Here is a 17,629-nt window from a genome sequence, read left to right on the forward strand (position 1 = left end):
TGTGACCCAATTTATGGATTAGGATTAAGGGTTGAAGTTAATGAATTTGGTAAAAGGTTGAACATATGTCAGCATCTAAGTTTGGTGTAGTAGAAATGAGAGTAAGAATAAGGAAGTCCAAATAGATGCGGATTGATGTTTGGGCGATAGATGAGGTAAATTCTGTCCAAAGTTTTGAGCTGAGAAGAGTTTGTCAAATGTGGATCCTCTCAATTATAGAAGGAAGTGTGTATGAAGGATTAAATGAGCTCAGAGTGATAGAACAAAGAGGAAGGACTCAACCTTATGTCCCTAAAAAGTACATTACAGCTTATGTTTCTACCTGCAATGCTCATTTTAAACATTAAAGCTCAGGATTAAGGGTTTAAAGGTGCAATTAAGCATCGCTGTACTGTACGTCTATTGCATTCGTCATAAAAGGTGAGGAATATGCAAGAACATCTTTAAAAAAGGAAGTTACTGACTGTATGACCAGAGGCTGAGTTATCAGAAGAGGATGAGTAAGCACATGAGTTTAAGTTTTGTGTGACTCTGCAAATTCTTCTTCTTCTCCTGTGTTCATGCAGATTTGCAACAGGCCTGATCCAAGAGGGGTCAGCTGCATCCAATTCTTTTATATGGATGGTTTTAATGAAGGGCAATGATTGCTGACTGATTCATCGCCAGCACTCAGGTTCAGGCAAGGTATCAACTCTTATTTATGAAACACAGTCTGATTCAATACTTATTTCATGCATAATAAAACATGATGTCTAGAACAGGTTGTATTCCTCGTAGTGCCAAACAAGAACGCCTTTCATTAGACCTGTTCTGACTACTTTTGGTCTTACTATCTCCAGTTTGCATTGCACAGCAGGGAGATGTGTTTGATGTAGTTTAAAAGGCTACACTGAAAATACTTACTTTACCAAAAGTGACTTAAAGTTACATTTTCAGACTTTATAAAGTTGACACCACCGTCACAAAACATTTCATGCAACTTTTTTCAAAAGTTAAGAAGGCGTGACTTCTCAAGTAGCCAATATAAGATAAGATAATCAATCAATCATCAATCAGACTTTATTAATAAAGTGCTTTTCATACAATGATATTGTAACACAAAGTGCTGTACAAAAAAAAATAAAAAGACCCCCCCCCATCCTATCCCAACCCAGCCCCGACCCCAATCCTAAGGTGAAGAACACAATATATGTAACAATAATAATAAAAACAATGAAAATAAAATAAATGAATAAAAATAGAAAAGAAGATGCTGAACGAACTGAGCTCTTATGATTTCTTAATGAGGAAACACTGGAGGTAAAATAAGATGTTACAACTCAACACAGGAAATGAAAATCACCAAAATAAAATACATTTCTAAGATAATAAAACACTAAAATATTAAACCATTAAAGGAAAATAAGACGCTATACTTAAAAAAGAAATAAAATAGAATAAAAAGTGACTACATTTTGAACTAGATGATAAATAAATAAATAAATACAACTGTTATAAGAATAAAACTCAGTTAAAGGCGAGACTAAAAATAAGATAAACTTTATTGTCCCCGGGGGGAAATATGTCCTGGACATAAGTGCAGTGCTGCTCACAAACAACACATTCATTCATCACACCAATATACAATAACATGCCCACTGTCCAGATAAAAAGCCATGTCACTGAGGCATACCAATGACACAACAAATACCAATTATACAATAAATACAAAAAAGATACCAATGTGGCAGTAAAAAAATATAGCCTATGAACATTAGTGCAGAGTAAGTGAACCCTCATACTCATACAAGAGCATTATGTTGGTGCAGATTGTTTGTTGAGTAGAGGGATGGAAGTAGGGAGGAAGGAGAGCTTGAAGCGATTACTTTTATATCTGCTCACTCTGAACCTTTGAATAAAGAACATGAGAAGAGTCCTTCAAGATCTTTTGTGCCTGATTGACGACAGCTTTTCCAAAGATGGTTTGAAGGGACAGGCAATTTTTCTTACCAATCACTTTCATGGCACATTTTTAAAAACTTCCATCTTAGATTTACATTGAACAGATGGAGGGCCAAACCAGGCTGCCATCCCATATCTCATCAGTCACCCCATGACAGCATTATAGAAGGTCAACATCACACTTGTACTTATGCCAAACAATCTGAGTCTACAGAGAAAAAGCAGTCTTTGGGCCAGTTTGGCACACAAGAAATCAACATGAACATTCCACTTTAATAAGTTATCCATCTGAATACCCAAATACAAGCAAATAGTCAATTAGACCATCACTAAATAAAACAGGGTCATGTGATCTGACTGCCCTGGGGTCAAATATCAACTCTTTAGTTTTGTTTGTGTTTAGAATAAGATGATGTTTCTCACACCAAGCAATATAATAGATATGAAATCCTCACAAGGAGAGTTATTCAGTCAGAAGTCTGTAACTGAAGGTCTTCCAGCTATCTCATTATGTTGCAGTGATTTTGCACAACATTCAGGGTTAACTGTGCAGCTCTTTTACGTTGAGCCTGTTGGATGATCGCTGCACTCCCACAAATGAGGGATTCCACCCATCAGAAGACACCTGTGCAACGATGGACCAAATCTCCTCCTGCAGGGATGAACTGAACTACACTCTAATGAAAGTATGTACAACTATCTCTTATTAGAACCTCACTAATCATCTCATAAAACTCACACTGTCTTCCTCTTCATGTGGCAGTTTTTGTAACCCCAACATGCCACCTCCCACTTCCACCATCATTTGAAACTGTCACTTCCTCAAAGGCTGTGTTGTGATGTACTTTAACCTACCGTCTCCCCTGAGTTCTCATTCTAGTGACAGGGTGTTTGGTGCACTGCTGAATCTCCTTCATCTGAACTGCCCCCTCTCTCTCAGGTAGGCCTGCAACACATGGATGCTGTTTGACTTTCTGTGCATTCACACATACTGAAGATATCACTTTTCATCCCGAATAGAGTCACGCGTGGATAATGAGGTCTCTTTGATTCGAATGTAGCATCTTTGATCCATATGGCTCGAGTCTCTCCTGTTTCAACTTAGTGAATTGTTTCCTACTTTGTACAAGTCAATGTTTCCCATCACAACAGAGAGAGAGAGACAGCGGTAGACAGAAATTATTGACATGCATTTAGACTCCTGATAAAATTACAGCTCACTCTGTAAAGGGTTATTAAATTAGGCAGAGAGCAGAGAGAGGTCTTGTGATGCACATGCAGCAGAACTGTCGTACCCCTCTGACTCTGAGCTTAGGCGCGGCTGCAGATTTCAGGAAGTCTAATCGAAAAATGGAGGTAATGCAAACAAATTCTGTGTTTTTGATGCTGCTTATGAGTGCAAGGTGTGTTTACTTTGCAGCTTGTATTAACTGAACTTCTGCACAGTTTGAAACCTCTTTCTTTGTTCTATTTGGGTTTCTAAGTTGGTGAACGGAGCAATTGTTGCATGTGTATTTTTAGACATGAGTGATACGCTTTCAAGAGTGCAAAACTGAACCGATGAGAACGTGAATGTGTGAACGACAAATAAGGCAAGAGAGAAAGGTCGGTGGTTACTTCGTTCTCTCTGAAGGATGTGGTGTAACTGCTGCTTTGGGTAACTCATCCTTCTTTTGAGTTTAGAGCACGTGCAGCACAACTGATGACGAATAGCATTGTTTTTTCTTGCTATCCCACTGCTATTGTCTTGTTTTATTATTAGCATTCACAGTTAATAAGGTAACCCTTGCCTTTTTAATGGAAGGCAAAGAGATACAGAAAGAGGGCTGAGTACCACCCAGGCACAGACAGACTAGAGGAAGCAGTTGTGAAAGATTTGACTTCCTCTTTTTTAGCTTTCCTCTGTCGTGTCTTAGAGCGTGTCGTCAGCTGTGTCCCTCACTTTATTTCCACATATCTTAAAGTATGCATATTAAGGAAACTCAAATATACATTGCTCAACTCTTTCTTCCGTTAGGTGTGCACTTGAACTGCCCGGAGTAATACATCAGGTTGATCAGCCTGATTCTACTTTATGTTTTAACCCCTCTCTCTTTCTCCAGTTCACCATGTCCAGGAAGGTTGTGAGGTCCAGTAAGTTCCGCCATGTCTTCGGCCAGGCTTTGAAAGCTGACCAGTGCTACGATGACATCAGGATCTCCCAGATGACATGGGACAGCCTCTTCTGCTCTGTCAACCCCAAGTTTGTGGCCATGATTGTGGATGCCAGCGGTGGAGGAGCCTTCATAGTGTTGCCCCTGACCAAGGTGATGCACTGGAGTTAGTGTTAGTGTTGGTGCAAGGAAGATATAACACACCTGCTGCTTATCACTTCATGTCACCTCTTAAAGTACTTCTTTTGAATGCCTCGATTACTCCACATGCAAAGTACTCTTCTGTTGTGTTTTTTTTCCTTGAACGCCCCAGGTTCATTTAAAAATTTGAATTCTGCCAGTCCAAATCACACATGCAGCTAAAGAAGGAAGTTTGGTGCAGACTTTGAGTCTTTCTACACGTCACTCGCTCTGCTGTTGAGAAGTTTTCACCATATTAGGAGTTAGTAGTCTGCTCAGCAGAGGCAGGATGTGGCCTCAACCCGGTTATTCTGCACACACTTTCAGAGTACCGTTAGATGGCTTCAGATTTCTTTATTGCATTTTAATGTGCCTGAAAAAAGTGGGGAATTGCAGACTTTGTGGCTTTGTTTATGCTCATCTGAACATTTGAAAAGTGTTTGAACTCAGACAAGCTTCTTTTAGGGACGTTCCCTCTGAGCTCTGAATTGTGAAACACACAAATTATTCACAGTTTGAAATGACTAAGAAAGTATTGAAGCAGCACCTATAGAGGGATGCTTTTGTCTGCATTTCATCTACAAAAGTCTTAATATTTTCTTTTTACTGCTAATTAGTATTATTCAGAGTTGCAGAAAATATCTTGCATGTTATTTCATATGATAACAAATAACTCAAGGCTTTATTCTCCTACATACATGCATTCACACTCCTGTAACACAGTCTTAAAGCTGTATTATATGCTGTATATAAAGGTGTTAAACGCCTCAGTGAACCTTGCAGAAACCTCATTGTTCATGGTCTTTCCTCTGATGGATTATGTAATCCTCCTGGGTAAATAATTTTTAAAGGAACCAGTGGGCATAAAATTGCAGAACAGCAGAGACATGGAAACACTTCCACTGTTTTGAGATAAATATAATAGATTACATCATATTTGTGTCATGCTGCTTTAAGAACATACAATTGGTGATAAGAGACCAACCGCGGTAACTCAGTGGAGCCAGGTGGGAATGATACAGTGTGCTATTTTTAGACAACAGTAGTAATTGGAGTCATAGGTGTTAAAGTTGTTTCACCTGACGATCAACTCCCTCCTCCGTCTGAAGCTAATTCATCATGTGAATTTAACCTGATGTAGAGAGTTTTATTCACCTTTTTTATGCCCCCCTGCAGACGGGACGTATCGACATGTCCTACCCCACCGTGTGCGGCCACACAGGACCCGTCCTGGAAATCGAGTTCTGTCCTCACAATGACAACATCATCGCCAGCGGCTCAGAGGACTGCAGCGTCATGGTAGGCATATTCAAAACACAACAGTGAGTGTTTATTGTTTGTATTATAACGTGTGAATTCATTTTCTTTAATTCTGTCCTTGGTGAGTAGATTTGGGAGATCCCTGAAGGCGGGCTGACCTCACCGCTAACAGAACCCGTCGTTAAGCTGGAAGGACACTCCAAACGTGTGGGCATCCTGAGCTGGCACCCCACCGCCCACAATGTGCTGATGAGTGCAGGTAAAGCACTCTGCACACACACACCAATTACATTGCTCCTTTTATTCCATTGTGAATTATGGATAGTAAGTAATGTCCATAAGTGTTTTGTCTTCTCAGTGTAGTTTCATCATTTATTTTTACTTCTGCAAAATGAGATTATCAAACAGACAGGCTGAACAGCACTGTCACAACAACCTGACAGAAGAGTGGCACACAGAATGAACTTGTGTAACAGTCTACAGAGAGGAGCTCTGTGGACTTCTGTGCAATTACACATATTTTGACAGCAAGGGTGTCTTTGTGTTAATGAAAACTGATGACAACATATAATCTCAGATATACTGAATAAAAACAGCTGACCTGTTTCCTGTGTTTTATCATAAACACATATAAAGATGAAACACATTATCTGTATCAGAGTGTTTTAGGGGGAACAAAGAATCTCTGACTGCAAAGTGTGCATGTTTGTGAGAATTAATATGAATGAAAAACATACTTTTAACCCTCCTGTTATGTTTGTTTCTCAAGAACAGCAATAATGTTCCTGGGTCAATTTGACCCGGGGCATATTTAGTTATCCAAAAGTGTCAAAACCCCCAAAAATCCCAATAAACATCTTTCTAATCTCATCATTAACTCCATTACTGACCATTTAAATCAATATTTAGTGCAATGATGTTCTTTAATTCTCACAGATCATGGTTCAAAGAGGATGACTCACTTGTTTTCATGAAAATGTATGTTAAAACTTTAAAAAGTATAATTTTGATAGGACTCCCTTGCAGAGAATCTTGATATGTTTTGCCCCACTCAATGTGGATGGAGTTTGTCCACGGGAACAGAGAAGGTGGGGTGAAATATGTCACACAGTTGCAAAGAAACAATTACTATTTGACACTTCTGACCCCTTTTAATCTCCACTTTGAGAGCTGGGTCAAGTTGACCCAGGAACAGTATCTGTGTAATATAAGCATGCAGGGGGAGGGTTGCAAATATGTGAAAGGAACCATTTTTATTTTATAAGTTAATTACGTTAATGAAGCCAAGCAGAAGAAGTTTCATACCGAAAAAATACTTAAACAAATATATTTTTTTAATTTTTAATTTTGAAATGGGTCAATCTGACCCGGAACATAACAGGAGGGTTAATAAATGTACCCTCTTCATTCAGCGCTGTGATTCCACTGTGTCCTCTCAGGCTGCGATAACGTGGTGATCCTGTGGAACGTGGCTCGTGGAGAGGAGATGGTGAGGATCGACACCGTGCACCCTGACATGATTTACAGCGCCTGCTGGAACAGGGACGGCTCCCAGATCCTCACCTCCTGCAAGGACAAGACCATGCGGGTGCTGGACCCCCGCAAGGGAACCGTCCTCCAGGTGGGTCCTCTCGTCTTCTTAATCACACATTCTCATCCTCATTGGAACTTAACTGAACGAGTCGGCGGTAATGATACTCTGCTGACATCTGAGTGACATTTAAATCAAATACTAACTACAGCCTATTTAAAGATGAGTTTCTAGTATTTATTATATTCATCTGCCTCAGTTATTCTCCATCAGTCAACTTTTAATTTAACTCATAGAAGATCAGAAATTGTCAAGGTAAAGGAAAAGAGGCTTCAACAATATTGATTAAAAGATCTGCCTCATCATTTCCTGACTCATCACTTCAGCTCTTAGATTATTGACACTTGCTGTAATCAGTCAGTATTTTCCTTAAAGCAGGTAAGAGATGAAAGTGAGTAAAAAATAAAGTAAAGTAAAATAATGTTTTAATTTTTAACTTCCTGTCTCTAACACCTCCATCTCTGCTCCGCCCACAGGAGAAGGTGAAGTGTCACGAGGGCTTCCGGCCTGTGAGGGCAGTGTTCGTGTCGGGCGGGAAGATCCTCAGCACCGGCTTCAGCCGCATGAGTGAGAGGCAGGTGGCGCTGTGGGACCCAGTGAGTGTCGACTTCCTGCGTGTTTGAGTTCAGGACTTCAGTGTCTCACACTGGAAGCCTTTTCATTTCACTGAGACTCATGGTCCTTGTTGTTTTCCTTATGTTTTGAAATGTTTAGAAGTCATTACTTAGTCAAAGAGATTAAAGCACGGTAGGAAAGGATGCATGGATGTTCTATCAAATATGTGTAGTAATGAAACAGCTTAACAGGGCCTTAGGATCCCCACAGTGTTCTTGGTGTGTCTACATTATAGGATGTCTACATTACATTCAACGTGAGAGGGTCTTAGATTCATATTTGATATGAAACATTGATAGGTGGAGCTTTTGTGCAACACTAGAATGCCTTTGTAGCTATTCATTGTATTTATAACACTCCTGTTTCCCAACTGGAGGCTTACAGCATTAAGGGCGTTGTTGTTCTGCAATGAATCCTTGGCTTACCTGCAGTCTGCTCCAGCAGCTGTGGGTTTTACTCATGATGTTGTTGCACCGGATGTAATCAAAGGTATAACTCTATGCATCTGAATCTGTTCCAACAGAAAAACTTCGACGCGCCGCTGACCCTGCAGGAACTAGACACCAGCAGCGGAGTCCTCCTGCCGTTCTTTGACCCCGACACTGGAGTCGTCTACCTCTGTGGCAAGGTGAGATTCAAGTGTCCCTTCTTCTCTGTGTCAGTCTCATCCACACGGACACACACACACAGCTGACTTTACTCACCTCTGTCACAGGGAGACAGCAGCATCCGTTACTTTGAGGTGACGGACGAGGCTCCTTACGTCCACTACCTGTCCATGTACAGCAGCAAGGAGAGCCAGAAGGGGGTGGGTTACATGCCAAAGAGAGGACTGGAGATCAACAAATGTGAAATCGCCAGGTAGAGACTTTAACTTCTTCAGGATAAAAAAAGGTGTTTTCAGTTCAGTTAGGAGTGTAGTATGACTGATGTCAGCTGTGCTTGATTACATCTGGGTAGTAGAGCATTATAGCATTATGGCAGCTACCCTCAACTGGAGCTACAGCCCCCGCTGGTGGTGGGTGGCTTTACTACAGCTTGGACACAACATGTGACCGGCATTTCAGGCCTGAAAGAATACAAATATGAATCATTTCTAATGACCATTTTTATCAGCCTTTGATGCACTTTGTATTTAGCATTAAGCAAAGAGTTCTCATAGCAACATAAATATAATCAGTGATCTTTCACAGTTGGGATCAAATGTCTCCAGTTATTCCGACACCATAAGACTGTCTGGTTGTTTAGTTATAAGTTCAATCTCAGCTGATGACCCACAGCTTGTTTTACCTTCTTCTTCTTCTTCTTCTTTCAGGTTCTACAAACTCCATGACAGGAAATGTGAGCCCATCATCATGACAGTGCCACGCAAGGTACAAACAGGCCTACACCATGTGTCATTTCGTAGGGATGCAGGATATCTATGTATATATACTTTTTTTTTTTTTTTGTGTGAACATATGTTTTATTGATTTCACATTTTACAGGGTATTCACAAAATGCATCAAAGCATACAGACCCCCCCCCCCCCACACACACACACACACACACACAAATATTGGCAGAATATTACACACAGAAAACGTAATTATTAAATCAATAAATAAGAGTAATGCTTAAATAGTACATTTTCAGAAAATTCCAGACAAAATCTTACATAAATAAAATAAGATTTAAAAACAAACAAATAATAATAATAATAATAATAATGGAAATGATAATAATAATAATAGTACTACTACTACTACTACTACTAATACTACTACTAATAATAATAATAATATTAATCATAATTATAATAATAATAATAATAATAATAATACATAAAAAAAACTCCAATTCAGTAAAAAAATTATAAATGCAAAATATATATATCTATATATATACTGGCACACATTTCATACATTCCTCACATTGAAAATATAGAACGTGTCTTTCGCCTCATCGCCTCACAATCCCAACTCTTCTTCAATGTCAACATTTTTTATAAAATTCAGAAATGTCCCCCAGATATCAGTAAACTCAGAAGCCTTCTTCCTTACAACAGAAGTAAGTTTTTCAGGAGCTAAACTTGCTGTTAATTCCATCAACCATCGACAAAGAGATGTATACATTATTTTACATGTAGAAAACGTGGTCAATCATTAAGAGTTAAAATGAAGGACACATTTTTCAGCCAATTCAATATATAAAACTTTCCAAGTACTACAATGATGTTCAATATCATGTTTTGATCGTCTTGAGAACTCCAAATTATATTAAAAGGGGATAAAGGCTGATTCCATCTTCAGGTAGACAGCCTGCCTCCTGCTGCCAGAGGACACAACATCAGGACAAAACCAAAATAAATGCATCATGTCCTCCTCCTCCTCCTCACCACAAAATCTGCAACTCTTATCCTCACTTGTTTTCCATCATATCACATAAGCCCATAACGGTCTCTGTGTCTCTGCCTGCGCAGTCTGATCTATTCCAGGAGGATCTGTACCCGGACACCATCGGTCCTGAGCCGTCCGTAGAGGCCGACGAGTGGTTTCAGGGAAAAGACGGTCAGCCCATCATGATCTCTCTAAAGGACGGGTTTACAACAACGACCAAAACCAAGGAGTTCAAAGTCCACAAGAGTCTTCTGAAGACCACGACTGTGTGTGCCGGGAGTCAACAGGGAAGTGGCGAGGTAAGACGTCAATAGATTGAGATCATGGGATGTTTTTGGTTTAGGATGCTGGGATGGAAATACATTTATTGAAATGTCAGTTCCTTCTATCTGAATGTGCATTTTGCTTTTACATTTTTAAAGTGGGATCTTGTTATGCAGGACTCTGGTTTGCTGTAAATCTTTGGATTATTGTTGTTGATGTGAAATCATTCTCTGTACATGTGTGTCCATGTGTGTGTGTGTGTGTGCAGGAGGTGCAGTCTTTGAAACAGGAGGTGAAAGACCTGAAAGCAGCGATAGAGGAGCTGACCAAGCGTGTGGGTGAGCTGGAGACCAAGCATTAAAGGAGAAGAGCTATGAGAACAAGAAAAACAAATCAGGAGCAGAAGTCAGGAGAGAAAACACGAGGAGACCAGACGGCTGTTGTAACTTTGTGGTGAGACAAAAGGAGGGATTTCAGACAACAGTTCAAAAATGTGACGTTATTTGACTTTAGCTGGAAGCTTGAATCAGTTTTTGGGTCTGATTTAAAAATCCTTTTTTTAATATATGCTTTTTATTTGAAATAAAGTCTTCTGTATACTGTATATGGAAAAGATACTTTGAGTTTGTTTTCTTACACACATGAAACACACACAGGAAACACATGTTTGACTTTAACCAGGTTTAATCATTAATACTCATCAACATACAAAATGAGGAAAATAAACCACATGAAGATTTTATACAGAACTTTTGAAATGTCGTTCGGATGTTTGGGAATGAAAGGCGTACACACAGACGCTCCCTGAGGTCCAATGAGGTGAACGTGGTTGAAGTTTTAAAAGCAGCTTTTTCTGACTGTAGATGAAAAAACAAGGTAGACTGAAACTAAACTAAAACACCGAAGCACTAGTGCATCTTCAGAAATTGGACGGCTGCTCTACATTGAAATGTTGAACACTGACCTTGTTATCAGATAACTTTGTGTCTCAAATCTTTTACATTTCAGATCTTTGATTTCATTTGATTCTTGTGTGGATCCTTTGAGAACACTTTGAGTCCAATTTAAAGGCAATTAGAAATAAAAGGAGCAGAGTTTGGACAGTAAAATCACAATGTTTATCTGAAATGTTCAGCTTGTTTTATTTGTTTCCCTTTAGAAAAAGATATGTGAACCCAGCACCGAATAGAAAACAGCTTAAAAATAACATCACCAGCTTAACTTTGGATATGCAGGAAAACATTGAAGACATTTATAATCAGTATTTACAATGACTTTACTCCACTTTTTCAAAAACAACCCCTGGTGTCATCTACTTTGTTTGCTCGCCAGTCTTTAACCAAATTCATCCCCCTCCCGCACCATGAGTCCCCTCCATGAAGAAACTACACGTAGTTTTTGTTGGGGGCGGATGCACTGTTGCTGTAGTACTTGGCGGTTCCTCCAGAGCTTCCAGACCGCCTGCTGAAGCAGCACAGCAGACCTCCACCCAGAAGCAGCAGAATGCCGGCGCCCCACCCCACATAGATGCACGCTCCCATCTCCCTCTTCAATGACGCGGGCGTCAGGGGGTCGTTGAAGCCCCGCACGGTGATGTGGGCGGACCAGCTGACAGGGATGATGACCAGCAAGCCGGCCAGCACGAGGCCGATCCCGGCCACCAGGCTCATCTTGGGCTTGGCGTCCTCGTTCTCGATGCAGGTGGTGAAGTCGGCGCCGCAGAAGAGGATGAGGAGGCTGATGATGCTCAGCATGCAGCTGATGATGGTCATGGCGCGGGCAGCCTGCAGGTCAGAGGGCAACACCAGCAGGGAATCGTAGTTTTTGCACTGCTGCTGGCCGGTACTCTGCACCACACACTCCATCCACAGGCCCTCCTGGTTGCTCTGCACAAACACACAGATAGAAGGAGAGATGTCAGTCATTTTAATGTACTGATGGAGGGCAACTGAACTGAAGCTTCTACTTTACTGCAATCAAATTCAAATGTTGTACTTTTTCCTCCATTTGATTGTCAGCTTTACAGACTCATTTTGTTTGTATAATTGACTCTCAATGTAGAGCTCTTCACACTTTCCCCCACGTACATATAATCACAGATGAAGACTTGTTGAGTCTTTCATCGTCACCTGATTTATTTCCCCTCATCTTTATGTTTTATTCAAAGTTGGATCCTTACCTGTGCAGTCACGATGTTGGCTCCTGTGAAGGAGGACACCCTCCAGCGTGGGACGGCGCAACTTACAATGACCCCGATCAGGCCAAGGACCGCGAGGGCCACACACACAATCTGAACCCCGACTGATCCCATTCTGGAAAAAAGAACAAGAGAGAGAGAAAGTTAGGAGAGTTCATACTTTGGAAGTTAATGTCCCCTGTTCCTCCTGCAGTTAAAGAGGAGGAGTGATCAAAGCTAGCAGAGTGCTGGATGTGTTGTTCCTGTGGTGTTACTGTTGATCTTCGGGGGTTTTGTGATCACATAGCTGAACACACTCAGACAAACACCCACTCCCTCAGACAGGCCTTCACAGGATTATGTGTCTCAGGGCTACGTTTGAAAACCAATTCAAGTCCTGACAGGCCCGGGGCCTCCTGGATCTCCGCTCGGCCACTCCCTCACAACTTTTTACTCCGAACATCTGCCTCTTTATTGATTTGATCCTCAAAATGTCTGATTCTTCTTCATACAGAGGATAACTAAATCTAAAGTTTGAAGCCACTGCTCTACTTTTTATGTTTTATGTTACATCCTCATCAGAAAATTGACAAATTGACAAAATAATAAAAAAAAGTTTGAAACTTTGAAATTAAATTTTGCATAAATTCAGATGCTATTAAAAAAACCTTGATGAATGAATCACACGTCCATATTTCTCTGGACACATTCTACAAAATACAGTTTACAGACTCATCCTGCAAGAGAGCCCTTCCCTTTGTTTGTCCTCCATGCAGACACTTCAAATGTTCCTTACACACTCAAACAATTGCAAATCACAAATCTGATTATCTACAATTCTGCCTCATAATGTGAGGCAAGAATCAGGTCCAGGTTGGGAAGGGTGACTTAGACTGGATTAAGACCAGAGTAAGAAGTAATTCACTTTAAAGTAAGACCCGCCCCAGGCCTCAAACTCTGAACCAAGGTAGCTCAACTAAAGAGTCAATTATTCTAAAGAAACATGACTCACTCCCTCATCATTTGTTTGTTTCTTCCTCAGGAACTTTGATAGTTTTACTGCAAAGATGCACACCATTTAGTTTTCTGTTCTGAGGAATGCAAAGTCTGATTGAACCTCTGATCACACACAAAATCATTTTAAAGTGTGAGTTCATCCTCAACTGATCCTGTCATTCTCAATCATTTCAACATTACAAGATTTATTCACAGATTTATTCTAAAGTTCACTCTGACCATCAGAATAAAAAAGTGAATTAAAAAAGAGATGCCTACCCTTCGTTCTGTGTCCTCTGAACTTCCAAAAACTGAAAACCAAGCCTTAATGTTCTTCCTTCTTGTTGAGTAGACGCTGTTGTCGGATGCTCAAATCTGGAGTCTGCAGAAGAAGATGGGGGGTATTTGTAGAAGAATGTGAGGGGCAGGGTCGGGCTTGAGCTCCAGGAGGAAGGTACACAGGAGGGGAGGACCTCAAGACCAGACTGGACTTGTCTTCTGCGTAGGTTTCCCTCTCTTTTTCCACAATAGAGCTACCATAGAGCTCAGGAGTTCATACCTAACACGACTCTGAGGATAAAGGTTAAGTTGTAGGATCTCAGATTTGGTTGAATTTTGATGAAAATAGCACCAAACAAACAAACAATGAGGTTGTTGTGATGATACTGTGTGAATAATGTTGTTGTATTCATCACAGGTCCATGGGAAAAAAGTGAGTCATTTTGGAGAATTTTTTTTTTCCACCTACGCTTCCATACCTGCGCGTCACAGACCCCCAAGCACACACACACACACACACACACCTACTTGCCTGTGTCGAAACTGTGATGACCAACTTCAGGAGACTGATTTAGGAAACCGAGACAAGATTAGGATTTTGCGCAAGATGATTCATGGATCATGGGAAAGAATGAATATGAGGTAATAAAAAGTGATGTTGGGAAACTAAACATAGAGTAACAGTAACACACTCATGGACATGCAGACGGAGTGACACACTTTAACAGAGTTTTGGTTTGCATAATATGAAGACAAATTTAGATTTGAGTTCACTGATGGAGAGGTGTGCCAATTCATTTTTAACATGTATGATAAATAATAAAGACAAAGAATAAATCACATGTACAGCTGACATTTGACATGGTATCAGCTGGATTTTAACAGAAATTAAATCCAACTTTAACATCTAATTAAAGGGAATTATTTGGAATTCTTAACGAGCTTTTTGTTGTTGCTATTTTGTAGTTTGACCACAATGAGCACATGAAATAATTTGAATTTGTATCCAGTGGTGAACTTTGTGTACCCCCATTTCATACAAGAGAAGTCCTCTGGGATGATGCTTCAGATATAGTACAGATAATGTTGAAATTAAGACACTCAAATGTTGAAACTAGGAAGTAACTTAGGTCAAGTTTTAAATGGATCTACTCAGGTACAGTACCCGACATAATCTCTGCTCATAATCTCAATAATTCAACGTCAAGATTCAACGCTATAAATATCACCAAATAAACGAAGAGGTCAATTGAGGTCTCTATGATCTATGTTTACATGTCGGGACAGCTGAACAGACGGGAAACCTAAAAGCAATCTAAACAAATTTAAGAAATTCATTTGATAAGAGATAAGATAAGAGATAAGATAAGAGATAAGATAAGAGATAAGATAAGATAAGATAAGATACGATACGATACGATACGATACGATACGATACGATACGATAAGATAAGATATTCCTTTATTTGTCCCACAATGGGGAAATTTAAAGTGTTACAGCAGCAAAGTAGATAGTACAAACAGTATAAAGTAAACAAGAGCATATAAAAGAGTAATTATTAAAATAAATGAAGGGATTAAAAATTGTATTAGCATGTTCTAAGAAAAGTACAAAACTAAATAGGTACATTTATTCCTGCTTCTTATGAAAGGTGCTTTGTAAATCAAGCTTGATTGATTGATTGATGTTAGCAGTATTAGTAAAAGTAATAGAAGTAGTAGTATAAATGTATATTTTGTAATTAAACATCAAGCATCATCTAAACCCCTGAATTCCACAAACAACAAATATACAAACAAATATATTTTATTTTTTAAAATGTGTACACAGTGTACATCCCAACTAACACAAAGTTGCACATACAGTGGTCTACACAACAACAGAATCATTTACTGTATACAGTTGCAGTAAAAGAAAAAAAAAACTATGCTGCATCTTCTCTTCTGTTTCAGTCTGGCCACAGAACCTCATCCACATCACAAGCAATGTTTTCCCTGGCCAAGCAGCGGGGGAAATATCGCCTGGTGAATCCAGACATGAAAAGCATCAACTGCTATATCCCCACATGTGTCTTCCATAGCTTGGAGAAGGGGGTATACTGGTTTGTGGATTTTGGTCATACACTTTCCATCTCCAGGCCTCAATAGGATTGAGGTGAGCTTTTCTGTTTCCAATGTTGGCATCCATTGCTTCAAAACAGAAAAGCTCACCTGTCGCCCTTTTATGCTAAAGCTCTGATTTCTAAATGTAAAACTGTGTGACAGGTGTTTGCCCATGTGACGAGTCAGAGTGCATAGTAGGGCAATTAACTTTAGATTTTGAATGCCAATGTGTTCCTTGTGAAAACAAGAGATTTTCTTCATGAAAATTGTGCCAAATGCATGAGAATTGTGTGTAGAGTTTTGAAAAATGTGTGTTTTAGAACTGCAATTTGAGTGTAAAGCAGAAATTGTGCTTGTAGTTTAACAGAATTGGTTCAGGGGGTTGGTGCATGGGTTACATGTTGTGGTCATTGTGTCTCAAGTACTAATATTTGTGTGTAAACAATTGAGAAAAACTGTAATTTGATTGACTTGGGGTATGATCTGACAACATTGTTTGGTTTTGCAGGAAGAGTCAGAGGTTTGAATCATTCACTGGAGAAACCAAACAAAGACCCAAAGTAGAATGAATTGTTATTTGACCCTAAACCGTGATTATTAATCTGAATATCTGTACAGTGTCAGAGATACAGAACAAAGACATCCTGTAGACAGACAGACATGGCTGCCCAGAGAGGACCGTCTATGTGCTCACTTCTCTACAGGGGACATAGAGACAGAGATGCACTTCCTCCTCCACTGCAGCAAGTTCTCTTTTCTAAGAGATGCCCACTACAGGGAAATTACTAAAATGGTACCAAACTTCCCAGCATTAACCCTAGAAGAGAAACTGTCAGTTCTCCTGGGGGAAGGGTCAGCAGCTCCTCTGGCTGCTAAATATGTGTCTGCCTGTCACAGCCTGAGGGACGCACCATCCCATGGTGTTTGATTTTGGGTGGGGGTTTTGTGAGCGTGCCGCATGGGGTGAGGACATTGAGATATGCTGTATGGGTAATCCTTCATTAATGCGTATAGAATATGTAATATATGGTTGATATGTATGTGATGAATATAATATGTAATGAATATGGTGTGTGATTAATGTATATATGGAGAGTGTAGTGTGTTGTGAATATATATAATGTATGAATTTATGTGCTTTGGCAATAACATCTCTTTGTTCATGCCAATAAAGCAAATTTGAATTGAAAAAAAATTGAATTGAATTGAATTGGTTTGGTGAATGTAGTTTGAAAATGTGGTTTTGTGCTTATGGTGTTGAGAAAAGCGTGGTGGATGTCAATAAATGTGTTTTAGCAATTGAGAAATACTGTAATTAAATGTTGTTTTCCATCTGCAATCAGACTGTTTAACACCAGCACTGCTGTGTCCCGTTAATCACTACATGGAAGTTACTATGTGACTTGGCACATTCACAAATAACTACTGTATCCATCTGAATCGCACTGTTCTTCATACTGTGTATGTTTGTTTTTAAATTACGTGGTGCATTTCTTATCGTGCAATAACTTACCTTATCTATCTATCAGATAGAAGTGCACATAGTGTGTATACATCTGTAATAGTTGCCATATTTTATTTTATTTTTACTTTATTTTATTTTATTTTATTTTATTTTACCCTTGTCATTGCTATTATTATTGTTATTATATTTTTTAACTATGTTAGTACATTGTTGTATTTCCCTGTCCCA

General features: G+C 39.6%; 2 protein-coding genes across 3 annotated transcripts; one reads left to right on the top strand and one right to left on the bottom strand.

The window, feature by feature from the left end:
• The first annotated feature begins 2,093 nt into the window (after positions 1-2,093).
• On the top strand, positions 2,094-10,986 carry coro1a (coronin, actin binding protein, 1A). Of its 2 annotated transcripts, none has more exons than XM_034711305.1 (11): positions 2,094-2,627; positions 4,044-4,247; positions 5,451-5,573; positions 5,664-5,793; positions 6,974-7,155; positions 7,602-7,721; positions 8,264-8,368; positions 8,456-8,601; positions 9,056-9,113; positions 10,202-10,417; positions 10,651-10,986. In XM_034711305.1, exons 1-11 carry the CDS (start codon positions 2,577-2,579, stop codon positions 10,741-10,743), a joined length of 1,428 nt encoding a protein of 475 aa, XP_034567196.1. In that variant the 5' UTR covers positions 2,094-2,576; the 3' UTR covers positions 10,744-10,986. The 2 variants fall into 2 exon arrangements, with proteins under 2 accessions (XP_034567196.1, XP_034567197.1); XM_034711306.1 differs by lacking the exon at positions 2,094-2,627 and adding an exon at positions 2,664-2,881.
• Positions 10,987-11,064: 78 nt separating this feature from the next.
• cldni (claudin i) lies at positions 11,065-13,977 on the bottom strand. Its single transcript, XM_034711309.1, has 3 exons — positions 13,834-13,977; positions 12,562-12,694; positions 11,065-12,268 (listed from the first exon to the last, which is right to left on the bottom strand). Exons 2-3 carry the CDS (start codon positions 12,691-12,693, stop codon positions 11,768-11,770), a joined length of 633 nt encoding a protein of 210 aa, XP_034567200.1. The 5' UTR covers position 12,694; positions 13,834-13,977; the 3' UTR covers positions 11,065-11,767.
• Positions 13,978-17,629: the final 3,652 nt, after the last annotated feature.

This window comes from Notolabrus celidotus, chromosome 20 (genome assembly GCF_009762535.1).
Source record: "Notolabrus celidotus isolate fNotCel1 chromosome 20, fNotCel1.pri, whole genome shotgun sequence".
Lineage (NCBI taxonomy): Eukaryota > Metazoa > Chordata > Actinopteri > Labriformes > Labridae > Notolabrus > Notolabrus celidotus.

Bases quoted from the DNA above. Each gene is read 5' to 3' on its own strand.
- coro1a (XM_034711305.1), top strand. From the start codon at position 2,577: ATGGACCAAATCTCCTCCTGCAGGGATGAACTGAACTACACTCTAATG. The intron at 7,156-7,601 runs GTGGGTCCTCTC...CTCCGCCCACAG, and splicing joins GCAAGGGAACCGTCCTCCAG to GAGAAGGTGAAGTGTCACGA. The intron at 10,418-10,650 runs GTAAGACGTCAA...GTGTGTGTGCAG, and splicing joins GTCAACAGGGAAGTGGCGAG to GAGGTGCAGTCTTTGAAACA.
- cldni (XM_034711309.1), bottom strand. From the start codon at position 12,693: ATGGGATCAGTCGGGGTTCAGATTGTGTGTGTGGCCCTCGCGGTCCTT. The intron at 12,269-12,561 runs GTAAGGATCCAA...GTGTTTGTGCAG, and splicing joins CCAACATCGTGACTGCACAG to AGCAACCAGGAGGGCCTGTG.